General features: G+C 44.2%; 1 protein-coding gene across 5 annotated transcripts in view; it reads left to right on the top strand.

Annotated features, from left to right (window-relative positions):
* mapk8ip1b (mitogen-activated protein kinase 8 interacting protein 1b) overlaps window positions 1–24,781 on the top strand; it is a 163,366-nt gene that overhangs the window by 64,943 nt on the left and 73,642 nt on the right. For all 5 annotated transcript variants that reach the window (XM_073049862.1, XM_073049861.1, XM_073049865.1 and 2 more), the window contains exon 2: window positions 12,097–12,202. In XM_073049862.1, the coding sequence (XP_072905963.1) occupies window positions 12,097–12,202 (106 nt within the window). The remainder of the gene's footprint in view (window positions 1–12,096; window positions 12,203–24,781) is intronic.

Here is a 24,781-nt window from a genome sequence, read left to right as displayed (position 1 = left end):
ACTCTCACATGGTGGATTGGATAGTGGACTACTTGACAGATAGACCTCAGTATGTGCGGTTGGGAGACTGTAGGTCTGACACGGTGGTCAGCAGCACAGGGGCGCCGCAGGGAACCGTACTCTCTCTGGTCCTGTTCACCCTGTACACATCAGACTTCCAATATAACTCGGAGTCCTGCCATGTGCAGAAGTTCGCTGATGACACGGCCATAGTGGGGTGTGTCAGGAATGGACAGGAGGAGGAGTATAGGAAACTGATACAGGACTTTGTGATATGGTGCAACTCAAACTACCTGCGTCTCAATATCACCAAGACCAAGGAGATGGTGGTGGACTTTAGGAGATCTAGGCCTCATATGGAGCCAGTGATCATTAATGGAGAATGTGTGGAGCAGGTTAAGACCTACAAGTATCTGGGAGTACAGTTAGACGAGAAGCTAGACTGGACTGCCAACACAGATGCCTTGTGCAGGAAGGCACAGAGTCGACTGTACTTCCTAAGAAGGTTGGCGTCATTCAATGTCTGTAGTGAGATGCTGAAGATGTTCTATAGGTCAGTTGTGGAGAGCGCCCTCTTCTTTGTGGTGGCGTGTTGGGGAGGAAGCATTAAGAAGAGGGACGCCTCACGTCTTAATAAGCTGGTAAGGAAGGCGGGCTCTGTCGTGGGCAAAGTACTGGAGAGTTTAACATCGGTAGCTGAGCGAAGGGCGCTGAGTAGGCTACGGTCAATTATGGATAACTCTGAACATCCTCTACATAGCACCATCCAGAGACAGAGAAGCAGTTTCAGCGACAGGTTACTATCGATGCAATGCTCCTCAGACAGGATGAAGAGGTCAATACTCCCCAATGCCATTAGGCTTTACAATTCAACCGCCAGGACTTAAGAACTTTTTAAAAGCTATTATTAATGCTTTTTGAGATAGTGATTTAGATGCATATCATATTTTTTTACTGAGTTAAGTATTGTATGTAATTAGTTTTGCTACAACAAGTGTATGGGACATTGGAAAAAAGTTGAATTTCCCCATGGGGATGAATAAAGTATCTATCTATCTATCTATCTATCTACCCTTTGTCTGGGTGTGGAAGGTCACTGAAGAAAGGCACCCCATGGCAAATCACTGTTGGAGTTATTTCGTATGTCGTGGAACTGGATAAGTGGCTGTCACGTTGTGTGTGTTTGGGGTAACCTTGTGGAATCTACCGGAGTGTCGACCCTTGCCTGAGTGGTGGTTCCCTTGAAGATGGTCCCCTTTGTGATAAGCTACTGTTGGTGATAATCCATACGTGGATTCTGTTTGAGTATTCTGTGGCCACCACTTTGAATTGTCCTGCAGCTGAATTTAGGTGTAGTACCACTTGTGTTGAAAGAATATTCGTTGAAGATCACTGTTGATGATACTTTGTGTGTGGAGTGGAACAACTTTGGAGATAAAACCTACTGCTCTTGTTATTTTGTAATGCTGTTGTGGAATCTGTGGAATATCGACGTAATTGCCTTCTGACAACATTTGCCTTTGGATTACAAACATCTCACATTAATTAACCTGTGCATTTGAACGGAACTTTTTTTACATACCATCATAAGACTGTAACTCTAGCCACCTGAGCTTGGGAACTTTATTTTTACACCTATAGAACCATAGAACTGTAGAACATTACAGCACAGAAGCCTTTTGGCCCTTCGTGGCTGTGCCAAACCACTTTTCTGCCTAGTCCCACTGACTTGCACCTGGACCATATCCCTCCATACACCTCTCATCCATGTACCTGTCCAAGTTTTTCTTAAATGTTAAAAGTGAGCCCACATTTACCACTTCATCTGGCAGCTCATTCCACACTCCCACCACTCTGTGTGAAGAAGCCCCACCTAATGTTCCCTTTAAACTTTTCCCCCTTCACCCTTAACCCATGTCCTCTGTTTTTTTTTCTCCCCTGGCCTCAGTGGAAAAAGCCTACTTGCATTCACTCTATCTATACCCATCATAATTTTATATACCTCTATCAAGTCTCCCCTCATTCTTCTACGCTCCAGGGAATAAAGTCCTAACCTATTCAACCTTTCTCTGTAACTCAGTTTCTCAAGTCCCGGCAACATCCTTGTAAACCTTCTCTGCACTCTTTCAACCTTATTAATATCCTTCCTGTAATTCGGTGACCAAAACTGCACACAATACTCCAAATGCGGTCTCACCAACGCCTTATACAATCTCACCATAACATTCCAACTCTTATACTTAATACTTTGATTTATAAAGGCCAATGTACCAAAAGCTCTCTTTACGACCCTATCTACTTGTGACCTATATATGCATAACACCATTAACTCTTGATTTACCTGCTTTAAGTTACTATATGACGTAGTTACTAATAAAATAGTGTTTTGTTAACAGCAAAACCAGACTCCAGGCATGTCCTATTGCTGCTGATACTTTTATAGGATTGCATGTATGTGACACATGTCTTACTAAGACCCTATTCTTCCTTTTTGCTGTATCTCATGTACAAAAAGAAGGAAGTAATAAGTGATGCACCGTATTGTGCTAAAGTCTGAGGAACATATCTATGTGGTTGGGGTGTTGAAGACTTCTGCATGGTACTATAGTGATTTTATGTATTGTTCCACACTGCTGCTGCAAAAAAATTTCTTTACGTGTGTGAGTGATGGTAAACCTGATTCTGATCTGGGATTCAATTGTGGTCTGAGAGTGGGAAGGGGGCAGGGAGAGATGCATCATGGTTGGAAAAAGGAGGAGTGGGGAGGGAGTGGGAAGCACCAGAGAGGCATTCTGTATTGATCAATAAACTAATTGTTTGGTATCAAATGACCTTGCCTGGTGCTTTGGGGCTGGGTGTGTCTGCATTCCCCCCACCTGCCCCGGCACTTCTCCTCTGCCACCTATCTCACATGCCTCCTGTGGCGCTCTACCCTGGCCATTCCCAACATCCTTTTCTCCTGCCAGATTTATAAACTCGCTCTCTGCTCCACGTTGACAAATACAGTCCTGTGCAAAAGTCTTGTTGGGTCCCCTAGCTATGTACAATACACGTGCCTAAGACTTTTGCACAGTACTATACATGACATTTGAAGTTGGTTCTGCATTTCCGATTGAATTCTTCCCCACAGTGCAGAGAGTGGGTGATGCTTAATACCATCAGAATCAGAATCACTTTATTGCCAGTGTGTGAACCATGCCAGAATTGTGGTTCGATGCCAAGCTTAAAACTCAGGACAATACCATAACAGTCAGCACAATAGTGACCAACAATTTGCAAGACAATAGTGCAATCAGCCATCAGCAATCAACAATTAGCAGAATGGACACGTGCAGAATCATCAATAATCAAACTGATATAAATGTGAGCGTATGAACGAGACTCAGTAATTATGAACAGAACAAGGAGAGCAGGAAAGACCATTTAATGGATGTTGTACAGGGACAGTGAGGGTATTACACCAGAGTGAGCTTTGTTGAGAAGCTGGAGAGCCACAGGGAAGTTTACAGTTAACAGAATGTTGAGATGCTATTGAGGGAACTGATCCAGTTGACGTGTCTCGCAGATGTTAAGAATGCATGAACCATTAGTTATTGACTTCCTGGTGATATCTGAGCCATCTGCTCTAAAATACTGAATTTGTAATCTACCAAGGTTTATCTATCTCTTGCTCTCTCTCTTTCTCTCCCTCTCTTTCTCTCCCACTCACTTTCTCTCCCACATCCTCTCCCCCTCCTCTCCACCTCACCCTCTCCCCTCTCCCCCACTCTTTCCCCCTCTCTCCCTGTATCTCTAGCCCCCTCTCTCTCCCCAGCCCCCCTCTCCCCCAGCCCCTCTCTTCCCCAACCCCCCTCTCTCCCCAATCTCTCTCTTCTCCCTCCCCCTCTTTCTCCCTCTCCCCCTGTATCTCTAGCCCCCTCACTCTCCCCAGCCTCTCTCTCCCCTCCCCACCCCAGAGTTTGCTGTGTATGTGGAGCAAGCTGCCAAAGGAAGTGGTTGAGGCAGACATAATAATGTTCCCATCCTGGGATCTTGGACCCTAGGTTGGGAACCCCGGTCTAGAGCGATATGAGTCAAACATGGGAAAGACGGGATTGGCTGAAATGGGAATCTTGGTCAGTATGGATGATTTGGGGAGAAGGTCAGTTTCATTCCAGTGTGACTCTAATGCAGTGGCTTCAGGCCATGACAGCTCGATTCCTGGAGGCGATACACTACTGCGCAAAAGTCTTCGGTACATTTATATAACTGATTTTATTGTACTGTACCACTGCCATTGAAGTGATGATAAACCTGATTCTGATATGGGTCTCTATTGTGGTCTGAGAGTGGGAAGAGGGCAGGGAGAGGGGAATCATGGTTGGGAAAAGGGGAAGGAGAGAGGAGGGAGCAGGAAGCACCAGAGAGAGATTTTGTAATGATCAATAAACCAGTTCTTTGGAATCTAATGACCTTGCCCAGAGTCTGCACTTGCCATGGCACTCTGTCACCAGTACCACACCCTCCCGCAGTACACCACCCTCGCCATTCCCAACATTCTTTGCTCCGACCAAATTTACAAACTTGCTCTCCACTCCATGTTGGCAATTACATTTGCGGTACAAAAGTCTTAGGCACCCTTGCTATATATCTGTGCTCAAGACTTTTGCACAGTTCTGTATCTCTGTAACTCCCCTTCAGTGAAGCCTGCTTTCCATCACTCCACTACCAAACCCACTGTTGTCAGTGTCTGTCATTGATTTCATACATATAATTTCATTACAATTGATTATAATTATCTTCTAGTTTCTGCGTTTTCCTGAGTTACCTCCCTGTTTCTACTGGAGAAAGCTATTCTGTGTTCTATTCCCAGATTTTTCCTACTGAGTAAATTTCCTGATTCCTGTACTTTGTGAAGTGTGAGCCATATGTCCCAGTACACCTCCATCTCACTGATGTAGTTGTAAATAAATATTCCAAATTAGTCAACGACAAGACAGTACTACTGAAACCGCACACATTTGCAGACATCAGAACTAAATTTATTATCACTGACGTATCCTGTGAAATTTGTTGCTTTCTAGCAGCAACAGATAAAAATTACTATAAGTTATAAAGCTAATTAAAATAGTGCAAGGAGGAATAACAAGGTATCCATGAACAAGGTTTTATGGACCATTAAAACATCTGATGACAGAGGGGAAGAAGCTGTTTTTAAAACATTGGGTGTGGTATTCAGGTTCCTGTCCAGTGGTAGGTCATGAGAAGAGGACATGTCCTGGGTGGAATATTGTTTAAATTTCATGGTTGCACAGGGCGTCTTGACAACTAAAGTCTGGATTGGCACTTGGTGACCTTTTTAAAGATGAGCTTTATTTGTCACAGGTACATTGAAACGTACAGTGAAATGATCAATACAGTCCAAGGATGTGCTGGGGACAGCCAGCAAATCTTGCCATGCTTCCAGCACCAACATAGCATGCCCACAACTCACTAACCCGAACCAGTATGTCTTCGGAATACGGGAGGAAACCAGACGAAACACGAATGGTCATGGGGAGAATGTACAGACAGGAGTGAAATTGAACCTGGGTCACTGGTGCTGTAAGGTGTTTCGCTAGTCGCTACCTACTGTGCCAGCCCATGATTTTCTCCCATGACTGGGCTCGGTACAGAAAGTGCACTTTGGGAGTCTGTTGTCAGATATTGGAATTGGTTTATTATTATTATAGTACTGAGGTACCGTGAAAAGCTTCATGAAATCTATACCAGTCACTTCTTCACATCAGTGCATTGAGGGAGTACAAGGGAGAACAATAACAATTCAGAATAAAGCATTACAGCTACAGAGAAAGTGTAGTGCAGATGGGCAGTAAGGTGCATGATCACAAGGGGGTAGATAGTGAGGTGAACACTGCAAGAGGAGATGTCAGTCTTGTGACCCACTCTGTGTTACTGGGCTTCAGTGCTGGGGTTAGCAGCCTGGAAGAGCAGATTGGTTTGCCTCTCCTTAAGCAACACACACAAAATGCTGGAGGAAACACACCAAGGTCAGGCAGCATTGATACATTTCAGCCCAAGACCCTTCATCAGGACGGTGCTTAAAATGCTTTTGTCCTTGGAATAACTCCTGATGCAGCTCAGTGTCTCATTTTGTTTGGTCCCATGGGCCAGTTTGTGAAGATTTATTACCCTGAGGCAGCAGCGTGAATGTACATTGCAGTTGCAGGAATATGAACCTGTTCATGTCACATTTACAAAGCACATTAATTCTGCACAATGCATTTCAATGGCACATGGTCTGAAGCTGCTTTACATTATAGCTGAAACAGCCCCTGAGGTGCAAGTCCCTCCTGCTGCAGGGACTCCCTACAAAGTCTCTACATCCATCCCAACACCTAGCTAATGGTTGTGGTTTGTAGACAGTCATCCTGCAGGTGAAAAGGTCCCTCAGTCTTCTATGCCGATGCTGGCCCATCTGTTCTAATTCCATTTACCAGCTCTTGGTTCGTAAACGTCTACGCCTTGGCATTCAGAAGAGCTTGTGGACTTCTTGGATTGCTTCTTCTTTGACAGTCATGGCCTCTCTAGAACAGGTGTTCCCAACCTTTTTTGTGCCAGAGAGCCTTGCCATTAACCGAGGTTGGGAAGCCCTGGTCTCGAAGGACATGGGTAACATGCAGGTCAATTGGGAATGGGATGTCCAAGTTGCAGAGCACTCTGACTGAGAGGTATGTTACCACTCCTTCAGGATGTGGAACTAATCTTCCAGAAATGCTGGTGAGCTGTGGAGTAGCTAATGATGGAGAAGGTCCTAAGAGGCTTCCCATCTTCAATGATGGCAGGCTTCAGCATGTGTGTGATTAAAGGCAAGGTTAGCAGTTAAATATCAGGAATGTTTGATGGTCAGCTGGAGTTAAGAATAATGTGGTGGGGGGGGGGGGCTCATTGAAATGTAGGGAAAACTGAAAGGCCTGGATAGTGTGGACATGGAGTGGTTGTTTCCAATAGACGGTGAGTCTCGGACCAGAGCGCAAAGCCTTGGAATAGAAGGATGTTGATAAGAACAGAGATGAGGAGCAATTTCTTTAGACAGAGTATGATAAATCTGTGGAATTCCTTGTCACAGACGGATATGGAGGCCAATTTATTGGGTGTATTTAAGAATGGAGACTGATAGGTTCTCGATTGATAATGACATCAAAGGTTATGGGGAGAAGTTTAAGTTCAAGTTTAATTGTCATTTAACTATACACATGTATACAGCTAGGTAAATGAAACGTCTTTCCTCTGGGGCCAAGGTGCAAAACACAGTACACGCAGTCACACACAGCACAGATAGTTATGATCCAGCACATACAGTCGCAAAAATATTAGCACTGAGCGGCATGGCCTGAAGATTGATGGTGTATGGGGTGTTGTACTAGAGCCATGTTTCTGCAAGAATGAGCACGCAGCAGTTCCTCAGCTCACACTGGGTCAGCCATAGATGGAAGCAATGCAGCTTGTTTTGCGCTGTGTCAGCAGCAAACCGTCTACAGAGCGAGCACTGACGAGAGTGGCCAGCCCACTCCTCAACACGGTTACCAGCACGTCCATCTTGCCTCTGTTCTCTCCCACACCTTTCCCTGGTTGGCTGTAACAGACAGCCTGGCCTCTGCCACACAGCTCCCCTGTTAACAGTTTTACCCATGAACCAGACTTGCAGTATTTTGTACTACCAATGTCCATCAGGGTCTTGGGGCCATTTACTCTGTTTGTTGCACCGCGCACCACTTCCGATGTCTTCTTGCCTGGGTGGCTGTAGCAGGCATCGACATGGTACGCAGTAAGCCCCTGTTGTGCAGCTCCACCGCCATCCAGCAACCTGCTTGAGAGGAAGACTTGCAGTACTTGGTATTCTTAATGTCCGACAGTGGCTTGTGGTTGTAAGAAACACGTAAAGGATGAACATTTGCTCCATTTGTTGGACCTGGAGGGGCTACTACAAGCAAGATCACCAGCATCTTACCAGAATACGATAGGGATACGATAGCGTCTTTTAAGAGGCTTTTAGATAGGTACATGGAGCTTAGTAAAACGGAGGGCTATAGGTAAGCCTAGTAATTTCTAAGGTAAGGACATGTTCAGCACAGCTTTGTGGGCCGAAGGGCCTGTATTGTGCTGTAGGTTTTCTATATTCTAATAGGCAGGAGAATTGGCTAGGTTGCAATGTGGCTAGTACAATGCCGTTATGTCTGTTGGGCTTGAAATTCTGCCCTGTGTTCGTTTAGGAAGAGAGACAACCAACACCGGAATATTACAAAACTTTGGTTTATTGCAGAATTCGTAACTGGCACAGCGAATCGACGGAGTCGCAGGAGAAGGCGCGTTCCGACCTCCCCTTACAATCTGCTCTTATTTATATCTCTTTTCCCCCCAGCACAACCCCCCGCTACATATTAGGTAATATCGGGCACTTGTGTCCATCTTATTGGCCCGCAGCCATATGCTCACGAGTTACCTGTTTCTTTTGTTTACTGAATCGCGTGACACTGGTAGTTTCGATGTAGCGGGGTCCCCAGTTTCGCTCCCCCCTCCCTCTCATTACGTGAGCCACTCCTGACCTGTAATGGCAGTCTCGAATTAACCCTAACATTAACCCTAACACTCCCTCCCTTGGCCTCCCAGAGGCCACACCCCTTACAAGCTTTTCCGCGGCTGCCGGGATCAGGCAGGGAGGTGAGCGTCCCCCGGCACTCTTTGGTGTGTCCTCCCTATTTGCTTATCCTGATTTGTCCGACCTAGGGTCACAAAATATGGGTAGGGGTTCCCTAAACATCCGCAATTTTTACAAGTAGCATGCAACATTTCAGAAAACTTATTCAAGAACAAATTCACAATCCCCCCCTTGCCATGGTCCATTTCAGTCCGTGTCCTCCCATAGCGCGTCCGCTTTCCGGGAGGGCCGTGTCCTCCCCTTCCACCGGGAACAAGGGTGCCTGGTACGCCGGTGGAGGTCCATCCTTTCCGGTCAAGGCTCGATCTATAGTCCCGCAACAACAACCACACGTAATAAAGATAGCAATTGAAATAGACAGTCCTAGAGCCGACTGTCCCAGAAACGCTCCCCACTTGCCAGAGGTCTTATTTAGCCAGTAGAAAATGATGCCAGTTATTGTCCCCCTCCCTTCTTACCTTTTAATGCCCTGTTGGAGACCTCGGTGACAGGGTATGGACCATGCCACCGTTTTCCGTTCCAGGTGAGCTTCCCCGGGCCTCGGAGGAACACTTCCACTCCTACCTTGATGGTGTCCGACCCCTGCGGCTGCTCACTGTTAAATTATTGAACTCGCACAGTTATCAATTTTACCATATTTCTAAAAACTCTCATATACTCTGTTACTCAACACACAAATGTCTGAGTTTTGGTAACTCGAAATTGAAGTGCTCCATGGCTCCCTAGTACACAGAGAGGATCAAATGTGGGACGGTCGCCTTTCAAAACCTGACCTTCGCGTGGGAGATTTCTCCTCTTAACAACCAGTCTAAGGTAGGCGCCGTCAATATCCCTGTGCACTAAGGTGTACCGCGGAACACTTTCTCTTCTCCTCCTCACTCCTGAGACTTTTATGCCCATCGTGGGCGGCGGGTACTCTCACTCAGAAGACTTTTCCACGGGCGGAGGATCTTCCTAAAAACAGATAAGAGTTAGTACTTACCAGTCACGATTCTGCACCGGGAATGATCTCTCCCAGGGTAATTTGGGGTTGGTGAGGATCCGTCAGCAGACAAGATCTAACTCAGTGATTTAACTATCTAGTGGAAGTCTTCGATATAACAGGCACTTCCTGACCTTAGTCGAGCTTGCGGCCGCAAGTTGTCTGCTGTCGGACCCGCCAGCCTGTGTTGTCTCTCCCTCCCCACGTCGGGGTCACCAAATGTTGGGCTTGAAATTCTGCCCTGTGTTCGTTTAGGAAGAGAGACAACCAACACCGGAATATTACAAAACTTTGGTTTATTGCAGAATTCGTAACTGGCACAGCGAATCGACGGAGTCGCTGGAGAAGGCGCGTTCCGACCTCCCCTTACAATCTGCTCTTATTTATATCCCTTTTCCCCCCAGCACAACCCCCCGCTACATATTAGGTAATATCGGGCACTTGTGTCCATCTTATTGGCCCGCAGCCATATGCTCACGAGTTACCTGTTTCTTTTGTTTACTGAATCGCGTGACACTAGTAGTTTCGATGTAGCGGGGTCCCCAGTTTCGCTCCCCCCTCCCTCTCATTACGTGAGCCACTCCTGACCTGTAATGGCAGTCTCGAATTAACCCTAACATGTCTCAGGGTGTTCTGGAGTTTGGTGATCAATTCCGGCACTGTCTGTCCTCTCCGTGGAATGTGTGGGTTTCCCCTGGGGGCTCTGGTTTCCTCCCACAGTCCAAAGACTTACCAATTAGGTTAATTGGTAATTGTAAATTGATTAGATTAGGGGTAATTGGATTTGTCAGGGGAAGCTGGGGCCAAGCAGCTTGAAGGGATGGAAGGGCCTGTTCCGTACTGTATCCCTAAAATAAATTCAACAGATTAAATAAAAAATGAAAAGAATGGGGTTCAAATTTGTTGAGGTATATAAAATCATGATAGGGTTGATATAGGGTGTATAACTAATTATGCACAGATACTCCTGTGTCTAACATCACTTTATGTACATATAATCAGTCTAAATATATCAGCTAATCTTATCTATATATGGACTCACTCAGCAGTTTCTTATCATCATCATTATGTGCTGTGTCAAATGACATAGATGATCATGGTCCAATGACTATAATCGTTCTTGGCAAAAAGTTCGACACCAGTGGTTTCCCAATGCCTTCTTCTGGTCAGTGTCTTTGGAAGATGGGTGACCCCAGACATTATCAATACTCTTCAGAGATTGTCTGCCTGGCGTCAGTGGTCGCATAACCGGGACTTGTGATATGCACCAGCTGTTCATACGACCATCCACCACCTGCTCCCATGGGTTCACATGACCCTGATCGGGGGGGTGAGGGGCTAAGTGGGTTCTGCACCTTGCCCAAGCGTGACCTGCAAGCTAGCAGAATCAATTGTATCCAATCAGCTGTAATTGAATCGGGTGCATTGGGAGGTGGGTTGGTTTACGGGCATCTGTTGTGTGGCTGGTCTTTCACTTTGGATGGCGGTGTTGATGTTACAGATACTACCTGCCTGAGATGGTTGACTATGTCCACCCAGTGTGGTCATTCTCCACCCAGTTCCATCCACTACCAGCTCTCACGGCTTCATCTGTCCCTGATCGAGGGGGCTAAGCAGGTGCTACACCGTGCCCAAGGGTAACCTGCAGGATCGTGGAGAGAAGGAGCGCCTTACGCCTCTTTTGGTAGAGACATATCTCCACTCTGCCACCCCAAGTATCAGCACATTGTGTTTCATAGAATTGCTGTTATATTTGTATTTATTGTGTTTGTTGTGCTTATTGTGTTTGATTTATTTATTTGTTTTATTTATTGAGATGCAGCGTGGAACAGGCCCTTTGAGCCGCATCGCCCAGCAACCCCTAGACTAATCGGGGACAATTTACAATGACCAATTAGCCTAACAACTGGTGCATCTTTGAACTGTGGCAGGAAACCGGATCGCCTGGTGGAAATCCCTGTGGTCACGGGGAGAACGTGCAAACTCCTTACAGACAGTGGTGGGAATGTTCCGGGGAATTGTAACTCTTTTGCATTAACTTTGTTTTCACTTCATTGTGTTCTCCTTTACACTCATGCACTGAAGAATGACCCTAAACAATCTTGAATCTTTTAAAAAGGAAGTAGATTGTGAGGCCAAGAATTAATTTTATCATACAAGAGGTCATTTTGAGCTTATGATACAGTGGGGTAGATGCTGTCCTTGAGCCTGGTGGTACGTGTTTTCACGCTCTTCTGCCCGATGGGTGGAGGGGAAGAAAGAATGTTCAGAGTGGTTGGAGTCTTTGATGATGCTGGCTGCTTTACTGAGACGGGGAGACGCGTGGACAGAGTATAAGCTGTCGAATGTTGCCATTGTGTGTGGATGAGCGGTTTTCCACATGTTGACCTGGTCTTTTGTTCATTTCCCACTGCAGGTTAACCCACGACATAAGTTTGGAAGAGTTTGAAGATGAAGACTTGTCGGAAATAACGGATGAATGCGGGATCAGTCTGCACTGTAAGGATGGTCTGGCAACTCGGGTAAGAGCTCACAATGGCGGGCCGCATCGGATGTGAGCGAACAAGCGAGGGCTTTGGGCAAGGGTGAGAGGAGATTTGACAGAGGTGGGCCGGGTTGGGTCGGGTCGGGTTTAGATTGGGTGACTCGAAGAGAAGTTCTTCCCATGAGTAGATGGGTTTAAAATTCTAGCCAAAGGGCATGAGGCAAAACTATAAATAGATTCAATAGGCAAAGTATAAGCAGATTCACTAGGACTACCTCAGGGGAAGCAGAACATATTTAAAATTCTAAAAGGGAGTTGGGCAGGCTCTTGAAGGAGTCATAGAGCACTACAGCCCCGAAACAGATCCTTCAGCCCATCTAGTCTGCTCTGAAGTGTTATTCTGCTGTCCCATTGACCCACACCTGGACCATAGACCTCTATGCCTCTCCCGTCCACGTACGGTGCTGTGCAAAAGTCTTAGCAACCCTAATTATCTATATGTGCCTCAGAGGTTTGCACTGCACTGTTCAAATAAATGTTAAAATGTTAATGGTTCTGTGATAAACAAACACTGCTGTAGACCAGAATTTCTCTTTCCTAATGTAAACTTCTCTCTGCGTGGGAAGCTACAGTGGCTCATTACAGTGATAGTGTCAAGTAAGTTAGGAAGTCAGTCAGATTGATGAATTCTGAAAGTGGGATCAGGAAATAAAATGCCTCTAATTCTGAACTCTTAAGCATGGTACAAAAAAAAACCCCAAGAAGTCTGCATCTTTTTTTCCCCAATACTTAAGATAAAAACAGGCTTATCATAAACAAAGTGCGCAAAATCTTATTCTAACTGTGGGTAAATAGGAGTCTACAAGGATGAAGATTTTCAGAAAGTCATTCAGCAGTAATGAATATGATTTTGTACCTAATAAGCCTCTTGTAACAACATGAAACATTTTTAGCAATTTCTGTAGAGGGGACGGTGCAGTAAAATCTGTTTCTTGTCAGTTCTGATGTGTGCTGCCACAACGAGTTTGCAAACTGGTTCTGCACCATGGAAACAGGGTCATGCGTCATAGAAACAGGCCCTTTGTGGCCCAACTTGTCTGTGCCAACCAATGTGTCTGTCTGAGCTAGTCATATTGGCCTGTCTTTGACTTGTATTCCTGTAGGCCTTTTCTATCAATGTACCTGTCAAATTGTCTTTTAGACCATGTAATTGTACACTCAGTGGCTATATAATTAAGTACCTCCACTACCTAATAAACTAGCCACTGAGAATATGTTTGTAGTCTTCTGCTGCTGTAGCGCATCCACTTCAAGGATCAATGCTGTAATGTGTGGTTATTTGAGTTAGTGCCGTCCTCCTGTCAGCTTGAACCAGTCTGGCCATTCTCCTCTGACCTCTCACATTAACAGGGCATTTTTGCCCACAGAATTGCCACTCACTGGATGTTTTTTTTTAACTGTTCTCCGTAAAGTCTTTTCAGGCACAGACTGCTGTGCCTGAAAATCCCAGGAGATCAGCAGTTTCTGAGATACTCGAACCACCCCGTCTGGCACCAACAATCATTCCATAGTCAAAGTCACTTAGATCATATTTCTTCCCCATTCTGATGTTTGGGCTGAACTCCAAATGAATCTCTTGACCATGTCTGCATGCTTTTATTCATTGAGTTGCTGCCACATGATTGGCTGATTAAATATTTGCATTCTTGAGCAAGTGCGCAGGTTTACCTAATAAAGTGACCACAAAGTGTATAACTTTCACTAGGACTATTCTGTCCATGTTCCTCTCTAAATGACTTTTAAACATTGTGCTTGTATATACAGTACTGTGTAAAAGTCTTAGGCACATATATATAGCTAGGGTGTACAAGACTCTTGAACAATACTGTATTTGTCAATGTGAAACAGAGACTGATTTTGTAAAATCTGGTGGGGGCAAAGGATGTTGGGAATGGTGAGGGTGGAGAGCTGTGGGAGGGGTTTGGGACAAAGAAGGAGTGCTGGGGTGAGGAATGGTATGGGTGCAGATACACCCAGCCCAGAGATAGCAGGCAAGGTTATTTGATTCCAAATAATTGGTTTATTGATCATTACAGAATGTTTCTCTGGTACTTCCCACTTCCTCCGCACTCCCTTTCCCCTATTCCAATCATGATTCCCATCTCCTTGCCCCTTTTCCACTCTATCCACAATAGAGACCCATATCAGAATCAGGATTATCCTCACTCAAAAATGCCATGAAAGTTGTTTTGCGGCAGCAGTACAATGCAATACATAAAATTGCTGCAGTACAGTGCAAATTTTTTTGCACCCTTATCAAGAGAACACTTTGGAAAGAAATCACGAGGTTGCCTTAGCAGGTAAGATAAAGGAGATTCTACGGAAATGTTAAGAGCAAAAGGATTGCCAGGAACAAAATTAATCCTCTGTAAGTTTAGAATGGTAATCCATGTGTGGAGCCAAAAGAGATGGGGGAGATCTTAAATAATTTTTTTTTGCATTTGTATTTACTCAGGGGAAGGACACAGAGTCTATAGAAGTGAGGCAAAGTGGCATTAACTGCATGGACGCAGTAGAGATTACAGAGGAGGAGTTCTTTGCTGTCTTGAGGCAAATTGATAAATCTCCATGGCTTGAGATTATCATCCTGAGGTTATAAATCTATTTCCTTTGGACCCTGTGGGAGATGTGCGGAAATTACCAAGGTCCTAGCGAAGATACTTAAATCATCCTTAGCAACGGGTGAGGTACCGGAGGAATGGATGATAGCCAACGTTGTTCTGCTGTTCAAGAAAAGCTCAAAAAAAAGGCTAGGAAATTGTAGGGCAGTGAGCCTGACATTAGTAGTGGGGAAGTTTTGGAAGATATTCTAAAGGACTGTGAGCATTTAGATAGACATGGATTGATTAGGGATACTCAACATGGCTTCATGTGTGGTAGGTCCAAAAAATCTGTTAGTTTGTCGAGGAAGTTACCAGGAAAGTTGATGAAGCTAAGGCGGTGAATGTTGTCCGTGTGGACTTTAGCAAGGCATTTGACAAGATCACGCATGGGAGGCTGGTCAAGAAGATTCAGTCGCTCTCATTCAGGATGAGGTAGTAAACTGGATTAGACATTGGCTTTCTGGAAGAAGCCAGAGGGTGGTAGTAGATGGTTTCCTCTCTGACTTGAGGCTTGTGACTAGTGAAGTGCCACAGGGATTGGTGCTGGGTCCATGGTTGTTTGTCATTGATGAGGGTGAAAATGTGGTTAACTGGATCAGCAAATTTGCGGATGACACTATGACTGGGGGTGTAGTGAGGAAGGCGATCATGGCTTGCAGCAGGATCTGGACCAGCTGGAAAAAGGGCTGAAAGATGTTAGATGGAATTTAATGCAGGCAAGTGTAAGGTGTTACACTTCGGTAGGACCAATCGGGATAGGTCTTGGACAGTGAACGGTAGGGCTTTGAGGGGTGCTGTAAGACAAAGGGACCTTGAAATACTGGTATGTAATTCATTGAAAGTGGCAGCATAGTTAGATTCAGATTCAGTTTATTGTCATTTAGAAACCACAAATGCAATGCAGTTAAAAAATGAGATAACGTTCCTCCAGAATGATATCACAAAAGCATATGACAAAACAGACTACACTAGAAAATCCACGAAATGTTTGACAATCCCCAATCCAGAGTCCGGAGAGGCTGCTGCGTATTGATATCGTGCTACTGTCTTAGCGCGTTCCCCGGAAAGGAGCTCCAAATCCACCAGACAAACAAGACCAAAAACTAAAGCTACAAGACCTGCACAAAACATATAGTTACAACAGTGCAAACAATAGCATAATTGATAAAAAAAAACAGACCATGGGCACAGTAAAAATAGTCCAAAGATGTTAAAGGACTATAAGTTCAAAAGAAATCACCACACAGTTTCCACAAGTCCTCAGGGTCCCGACAGACTCGCCATCCCACGCCGGCAGCAGAAGAGAATAACCCCGCTATGGACTTCCACGGCGCCGTCCAACTCAACCTCGCAGACGCAGAACATAACAAAAGCTCCATTGAACTCAGCCTCGCAGACGCAGCACACACCAAAAGCGACCTGACCGCAGCGGACTCCGAGTCCGTTGAACCTCCGAGCCGATGACCATCCCCTCCGGAACAGCTTCTCCGAGCACCATCCTCTGCTGAGCGTATTAAGATGGCCCCACCAATGCAACGCGACCCCGAGGACTGGGGGCCTGTTCTTTCCAGCAGATTCCCGGACCTCACAGCAGCAGCAGCAACGAAGGTCTTCCTGGACATTTCCCGATGTTTCTCCGTGCTCCCACAACCGTTTTCAATCGATTAGATAGATAGATAGATAGATACTTTATTCATCCCCATGGGGAAATTCAACTTTTTTTCCAATGTCCCATACACTTGTTGTAGCAAAACTAATTACATACAATACTTAACTTTAATTCTACCGCCAGGACTTAAGAACTTTTTAAAAGCTATTATTAATGCTTTTTGAGATAGTGATTTAGATGCATATCATATTTTTTACTGAGTTAAGTATTGTATGTAATTAGTTTTGCTACAACAAGTGTATGGGACAATTGGAAAAAAAGTTGAATTTCCCCATGGGGATGAATAAAGTATCTATCTATCTAACTCAGTAAAAAAAATATGATATGCATCTAAATCACCATCTCAAAAAGCATTAATAATAGCTTTTAAAAAGTTCTTAAGTCCTGGCGGTAGAATTGTAAAGCCTAATGGCATTGGGGAGTATTGACCTCTTCATCCTGTCTGAGGAGCATTGCATCGATAGTAACCTGTCACTGAAACTGCTTCTCTGTCTCTGGATGGTGCTATGTAGAGGATGTTCAGAGTTATCCATAATTGACCGTAGCCTACTCAGCGCCCTTCGCTCAGCTACCGATGTTAAACTCTCCAGTACTTTGCCCACGACAGAGCCCGCCTTCCTTACCAGCTTATTAAGACGTGAGGCGTCCCTCTTCTTAATGCTTCCTCCCCAACACGCCACCACAAAGAAGAGGGCGCTCTCCACAACTGACCTATAGAACATCTTCAGCATCTCACTACAGACATTGAATGACGCCAACCTTCTTAGGAAGTACATTCGACTCTGTGCCTTCCTGCACAAGGCATCTGTGTTGGCAGTCCAGTCAAGCTTCTCGTCTAACTGTACTCCCAGATACTTGTAGGTCTTAACCTGCTCCACACATTCTCCATTAATGATCACTGGCTCCATATGAGGCCTAGATCTCCTAAAGTCCACCACCATCTCCTTGGTCTTGGTGATATTGAGACGCAGGTAGTTTGAGTTGCACCATATCACAAAGTCCTGTATCAGTTTCCTATACTCCTCCTCCTGTCCATTCCTGACACACCCCACTATGGCCGTGTCATCAGCGAACTTCTGCACATGGCAGGACTCTGAGTTATATTGGAAGTCTGATGTGTACAGGGTGAACAGGACCGGAGAGAGTACGGTTCCCTGCGGCGCCCCTGTGCTGCTGACCACCGTGTCAGACCTACAGTCTCCCAACCGCACATACTGAGGTCTATCTGTCAAGTAGTCCACTATCCAATCCACCATGTGAGAGTCTACTCCCATCTCCGTTAGTTTGTGCCTTAAGATCTTGGGCTGGATGGTGTTAAAGGCATTAGAGAAGTCAAGGAATGTAATCCTCACAGCACAACTGACCCCCTCTAGGTGAGAGAGTGATTTGTGCAGCAAATACGTGATAGCATCCTCCACTCCCACCTTCTCCTTATATGCAAACTGAAGAGGATCCTGGGCGTGCCTGGTTTGTGGCCTCAGATTCTGTATTATCAGCCGCTCCATGGTCTTCATCACGTGCGACGTCAAGGCAACAGGTCTGAAGTCATTCAACTCCTTTGGTTGTGGTTTCTTCGGTACCGGGACAATACAGGATGTCTTCCACTGTCTGGGTACTCTTCTCTGCTCCAGGCTCATGTTGAAGATGCGCTGTAGTGGTTCTCCCAGCTCAGTAGCACAGGCCCTCAGTAATCGTGGGGAAACTCCATCCGGTCCAGCCGCCTTGCTTATTATTATAGCCGCCTGGATTATGATTGCGCACGGCACCCCACTTCACAAATAACAGATAATCAGCTCCGGAGTGGCCGCTACAAGCTGTGTCGCGCCGCCATCTTGGAATCTTCGGGTTAGGGTCGTAAAGAAAGCTTTTGGCACATTGAGTAAAGATATGGGATATTATGTAAGATGTTGGTGAGGCCTAATTTGGTGTGCAATTTTGGTCACCTACATACAGGAAAGATGTAAATAAGGTTGAAAGAGTACAGAGAAAAAATTTCACACAGAGGGTGGTGAGTACTACTGAGCTAACACAAAGCTAAGTACTCTTATTTCTGTCTCCCAACCACCTTCCTATTTTAACCCATATACTGTTCTGCGTAAAAGTCTCATGCACCCTAGCTACATATCTATACCTAAACTTTTGCAGAGTGTTGTAGATTTATTATATCATATAAAGGGTCTTGTCTACACAGTAGGAGATTGTGGAGTGAGTTGGAAATGGTTCCTTGTGGATTTTACACACTAGGTTTAAAAAGCAACTGGGGCCTGTCAGGACTTGTCATGGAGTGAGTTAGAGTCAGTTCCTTGTGGAATTTGCGCACCAGGTTTTAAAAAAACCTATATTGTATGCCCTCTTTTGACCTTTATATTGGCTTTGACTTCTCTTGTCAGCCATTGTTAGGATAGGATGAATTCTATCATATTATGATCTCTGGCTTCTAAGTGTTCCTTTACCTTAAGCTCACTAATCAATTCCTATTTATTGTACAATACCCAATCCAGAATAGGTGATATCCTAGTGGATTAAACCACGATTCACTCTAAAATCCATCTCATAGGCATTCTACAAATTCCCCCTTTTGTGATCCATCACGAACTGGATTTTCCCAATCTACCTGCATATTTAAACTCCCCCCCCCCCCCATGACGATCGTAACATTGCCCTTTTGATATGCATTTTCTATCTCTTGTTGTAATTTGTATACCTCATATTTCCTTCTGTTTGAGTTCTGTATATAACTACCATCAGGGTCTTTTCACCATTGCAATTCCTTAGTTCTACTCACAATGATCCTACAACTACCGATCCTGTGTAACCTTTCTAATGAGTTAGTTTCACCTTTTGCCAACAGAGCCACGCCATCCCCTCTGCCTACCTTCCTGTCCTTGGATCCTTGGACGTGACATTCCCAGCTATAATGTTCCTTCAGCCACAGTTCAGTGATGGCCACAATGTCATACATGCCAATCTGTAACTGGGCTACAAGTTTGTCTGCTTTATTCTGTATACTGTATGCATTCAAATATAACACCTTCAGTCCTGTATTCACCCATTTCGATTTTGCCCACGTTTTACATCGCTACTTATCCTGTTGACTGCAATTTTGCCCTATTCTCCTTGCTAGCAGTCTCACTACACGCCGCCTGTCTGTAAACCGACGAACCCAACCTCAGCCCTATTGCCCTGAATCCCGTCGTCCTGCCAAGTTAGTTTTAAACCCTGACGAACAACTCTGGCAAACCTGCCCATAAGGTTATTGGATCCCCCCCCCCCCCAGCCCCCAGGTTAAGCTGTAAGGTCATTGAACAGGTCATACCTTCCCCAGAAGAGATCCCAATGATCTAGAAATCTGAACCCCAGCCCTCAGCACCAGTTCCTCAGCCACGCATTGATCTACCAAATCATCCTATTCTTACCCTCACTGGTATAAGCTAAGTAAACTAGCCAACAGTATAAAAAAGGATGCCAAAAGATTTTTCATATATATAAAGAGTAAAAGAAAGGCGAGTGTGGGTATCAGACTGCTGGAAAATGACACTGGAGAGGTAGTAATGGGGGAAAAAGAAATGGTAGACAAACTTAAATATTTTGTGTCAACCTTCACTGTGGAAAACACAAGCAGAATGCGAGAAATGTGAGTGTGTTGGGCGGGCAGTGTCATTGCTATTATTTATTTATTTTTTAATTTTATTTTTAATTGAATTTTCAAATAGGTTACAGAAAGAAAAAAAATTATCAACCCTTCCCCCCTCCCCCCTGACATATCCCTATAGGAAAAAAAAGAGAAGAAAAAAGAAAGAAAGAAAGAAAGAAAGAGAAAATAAAGAAAGAAAGGATGCCTGGATATCGGAAGATCCCCACATGCTCCATGGAGTTCATAATAGCTTTAATATGTATATTTATTTATTTCCCCAGATAACCAATAATTTTATCTTTGAAGCACCTATATATTTAATCCTATTTTTTGTAAATAAGGGTGCCAAATTTTCAGAAATATTTCATATTTATCTCTTAAATTATAAGTAATTTTTTCAAGTGGAATGCAGCTAAAAATTTCATTCTTCCAACGATCTATACTTAAGTATGAATCCGATTTCCAAGTAACTGCAATAGCCTTTTTGGCTACTGCCAATGCAATTTTTATGAATTCTTTCTGATATTTATTCAATTTGGATTTCGATTGTATCCCTTCAATATCGCCTAGTAAAAATAATGTTGGATTATGTGGAAGTTGTATTCAAATAATTTGTTCCAGTAAAACTCTTAAATTTGTCCAAAAAGGTTGAATTTTAAAACAAGACCAAGTAGAGTGTAAAAAAGTACCAATTTCTTGATTACATCGAAAACATTGATCAGATAAATTTGAGTTTCATCTATTTATTTTTTGTGGTGTAATATATATATTTGATGTAAAAAGTTATATTGTACTAATCTTAGTTGAACATTTATTGCATTTGTCATACTGTCAAGACATAATCTTGACCAACTTGTTTCATCAATTTTAATATTCAAATCAGTTTCCCATTTTTGTCTTGACTTATGAATCCCTTGTTTAATTGCCTGTTTTTGAATCAAATTATACATACCAGAAATAAATTTTTTAGTTTTTCCTTTATGAATTAAAGTTTCTATTTCATTAGGTTTTGGCAATAACATTGTTTGACCCAGTTTATCTCTTAAATAAGCCCTTAATTGGAAATAACAGAAAATAGTGTTATTTGATATTTTATATTTATTCTTTAATTGATCAAATGACATTAATATACCTCCTTCAAAACAGTCTCCTATATATCTAATCCCTTTGTGAAACCAGTTATATAAAATTTGATTATCCATTGTAAAAGGGATAAGTTTATTTTGAATTAAAGGTCTCTTTGCTAATAAAGATTTCTTTATCTCATCATCAACATTTATCTTATTCCATAAATCAATCAAATGTTTTAGTATAGGAGATTCTTTCTTTTCCCGTATCCATTTAGATTCTTATTTATATATAAAATCTTCTGGTATATTTTCTCCTATTTTATCTAATTCTATTCTAATCCATGCCGGTTTATCTTCATCAAAAAAAGATGCAATAAATCTAAGTTGATTTGCTTTGTAATAATTCTTAAAATTTGGTAATTGTAACCCTCCTAAGTCAGATTTCCATGTCAATTTTTCCAACGATATTCTTGACATCTTACCTTTCCAAAGGAATTTCCTCACACATTTATTTAACTCTTGAAAAAACTTATGCAGTAATTGTATTGGTAGTGTTTGAAATAAATATTGTAATCTAGGGAATATATTCATTTTTACAGCATTGACTCTACCTATTAATGTTATTGGTAATATCATCCATTTATCAAGATCCTCTTGAATTTTTTTCAATAATGGCAAATAATTTAATTTATATAAATTCTTTATATCATTATCAACTCTTATACCTAAATACTTATACCATTTATCAGCCATCTAAATTGAGTTATTAATCAACATTGACTATAATCTCCTTTAGTAAGGGGTAGAATTTCACTTTTATCCCAATTTATTTTGTACCCTGATATTTTCCCATATTCTTCCAATCTAGAAGATAATTTATGCAACAAATGCAATGAGTTAGTTAGATAAATCAGAATGTCATCAGCAAATAAGTTAATCTTATATTCTTCCTGATTAACTGTGAAACCCATAACATCTGAGTCAGTTCTATTTAATTCAGCTAATGGTTCTATCGCCAACACAAATAAAGCAGGTGATAATGGACAACCTTGTCTAGTTGACCTTGTTAACTGAAATGTTGTTGAAATTTGGCCATTTGTCACTACTTTAGCTTTGGGGTTAGTATTTAAGATTTTAATCCATTTTATAAAAGATACTCCTAATCCATATTTTTCCAATACCTTAAATAAAAAATCCCATTCCAATCTATCAAATGCTTTTTCTGCATCCAAAGCAACTGCCACACTCACTTCTTCCCTCTTTTGTGCCAAGTGAATTATGCTAAGTAACCGAGTTACATTATCTGCCGATTGTCTATTTTTAATAAATCCTGTTTGGTCCATGTGTATTAATTTTGGCAAGTATTTAGATAATATATTAGATAAAATTTTTGCTATTATTTTATAGTCCGTGTTCAACAAAGAAATAGGTCTATATGTGATGCACCATCAATAACTCTGAGACGTGAGTTAAGGTAGGCTTTTATTGGCTGGAAGAAAGCACAAGCAGCAAGAGACCATCACACAACATCCTGGAGACTGAGGGAGGGGCTGTGGCTCCAATCGCCTTTATACCGGGGTCTGTGGGAGGAGCCACAGGAGCAGTCAGTGGGGGGGGGGGGAGTGTCCAGACAGGTATATGTAGTTCACCACATTCACCCCCCCTTTTGTTTTAAAAGAGAGTCCCCATGGGGCAAAGTTTCTTACAAGTATATTTACAGGTTAAGTCTATCAGGTGGTGGAATCTGTTGCTGTGATCTACGTAGCACCGGTGGTGATTGCACAGGTGCTGGTGGTGATTGTACTGGAGACGGTGGTTGTGCTGGTTCTGGCCTGACTGGAGGTGTCAGCCCACTAGGCGTCAGTGATCCCTCATGCGTGTGCGAGGTGCCTGTTATATGCGTGTGCGAGAGGCCCGGTATGGGAGTGTCATGAGGAGTCTGTATAGGGCTTGGTGTGTGCAGTGTCACCTCGGGTACAGGGTTCATAGTTACCGTGGAGTGTTCGGGGTAGTGGTCTGCTGCTCCTGCGGGTGCCAGGTTGCGGACAGAGACCATGTCCTCCCGCCCATCAGGTAAGACCACGTAGGCATACTGGGGGTTCGCATGAAGTAGGTGAACCCTCTCGACCATCGGGGAGTGTTTATTGCTCCTCGCATGTTTCTGGAGCAGCACTGGCCCTGGGGACGTCAGCCAAGCCTGTAGGGTGGTCCCAGTGGCAGACTTCCTGGGAAAAGAGAATAGGCGCTCGTGAGGGGTGGCATTGGTGGACGTGCATAACAGGGAGCGGATAGAGTGGAGTGCCTCGGGGAGGACCACCTGCCATCGAGAGACCGGCAACCCCTTTGACTTAAGGGCTAAAAGTGTGGCCTTCTTCCTCTCCACCTGTCCATTTCCCCGGGGATTATAGCTCGTGGTCCTACTAGTAGCAATGCCCCTAGCCAGCAGGTACTGGCGCAGCTCGTCACTCATAAACGAGGACCCTCTATCACTGTGGATGTAGCAGGGATATCCGAACAGAGTGAAGAGCTGGTGCAGGGCTTTTATGACAGGTGGGGCAGGGGATGGCAAAGGGGAACCGCGAGTACTCGTTGATAATGTTGGGAAAGTAGGCATTGCGGTCGGTGGAGGGAAGGGGGCCCTTAAAGTCAACACTCAGTCGCTCAAAGGGGCAGGTGGCCTTGATAAGTTGCGCCTTTTCAGGACGCTAGAAGTGCGGTTTGCACTCAGCGCAGACTTGACAGCCCCGGTCATCGTCCTGATTTCCTCAAGGGAGTGAGGCAGGTTCCGGGCTTTCACGAAATGGAAAAGCCGGGTGACCCCCGGGTGGCAAAGATCTGCATGGAGGGCGTATAGCCGGTCGAGCTGTGCGCTGGCACATGTTCCCCGGGATAGGGCATCAGGGGGCTCATTGAGCCTTCCAGGCCAGTACAGGATATCATAGTTGTAGGTAGAGAGTTCTATTCTCCACCACAAAATTTTATCATTTTTGATATTGCCCCACTGTTGGTTGCTGAACATGAACGCAACTGAGCACTGGTCGGTCAGCAAGGTAACCTTTTGCTGGTGAGATAGTACCTCCAGTGCCTAATAGCTTCCACTATGGCCTGGGCTTCTTTCTCCACCGCGGAGTGCCGAATTTCAGGGCCTTGAAGGGTACGAGAGAAGAATGCTACCGGCCTTCCTGCCTGATTGAGGGTAGCAGCCAGCGCGAAGTTGGAGGCGTCACTCTCTACTTGGAAGGGAATGGTCTCGTCCACCGCATGCATCGTTGCTTTGGCAATGTCCCCTTTAATGCGGCTGAAGGCTGCGCAGGCCTCGGCTGAGAGGGGAAATGTGGTGGACTTGACCAGGCGTCGGGTCTTGTCTGCGTAATGAGGGACCCATTGGGCATAATAGGAAAAGAAGCCCAGGCACCGTCTGAGGGCTCTGAGGGTGGTGGGACGAGGGAGTTCTAACAGGGGGCGCAGACAGTCGGGATCAGGGCCAATGACCCTGTTCTCCATGACATACCCAAGGATAGCAAGTTGGGTGGTTCTGAACACACACTTGTCCCTGTTATAAGTAAGGTTCAGGGCTTTG

This window comes from Hemitrygon akajei, chromosome 6, assembly GCF_048418815.1.
Source record: "Hemitrygon akajei chromosome 6, sHemAka1.3, whole genome shotgun sequence".
Classification (NCBI taxonomy): domain Eukaryota; kingdom Metazoa; phylum Chordata; class Chondrichthyes; order Myliobatiformes; family Dasyatidae; genus Hemitrygon; species Hemitrygon akajei.
Note: the sequence above shows the minus strand (reverse complement) of the source record. Positions and strands in the feature narration are given on the sequence as shown.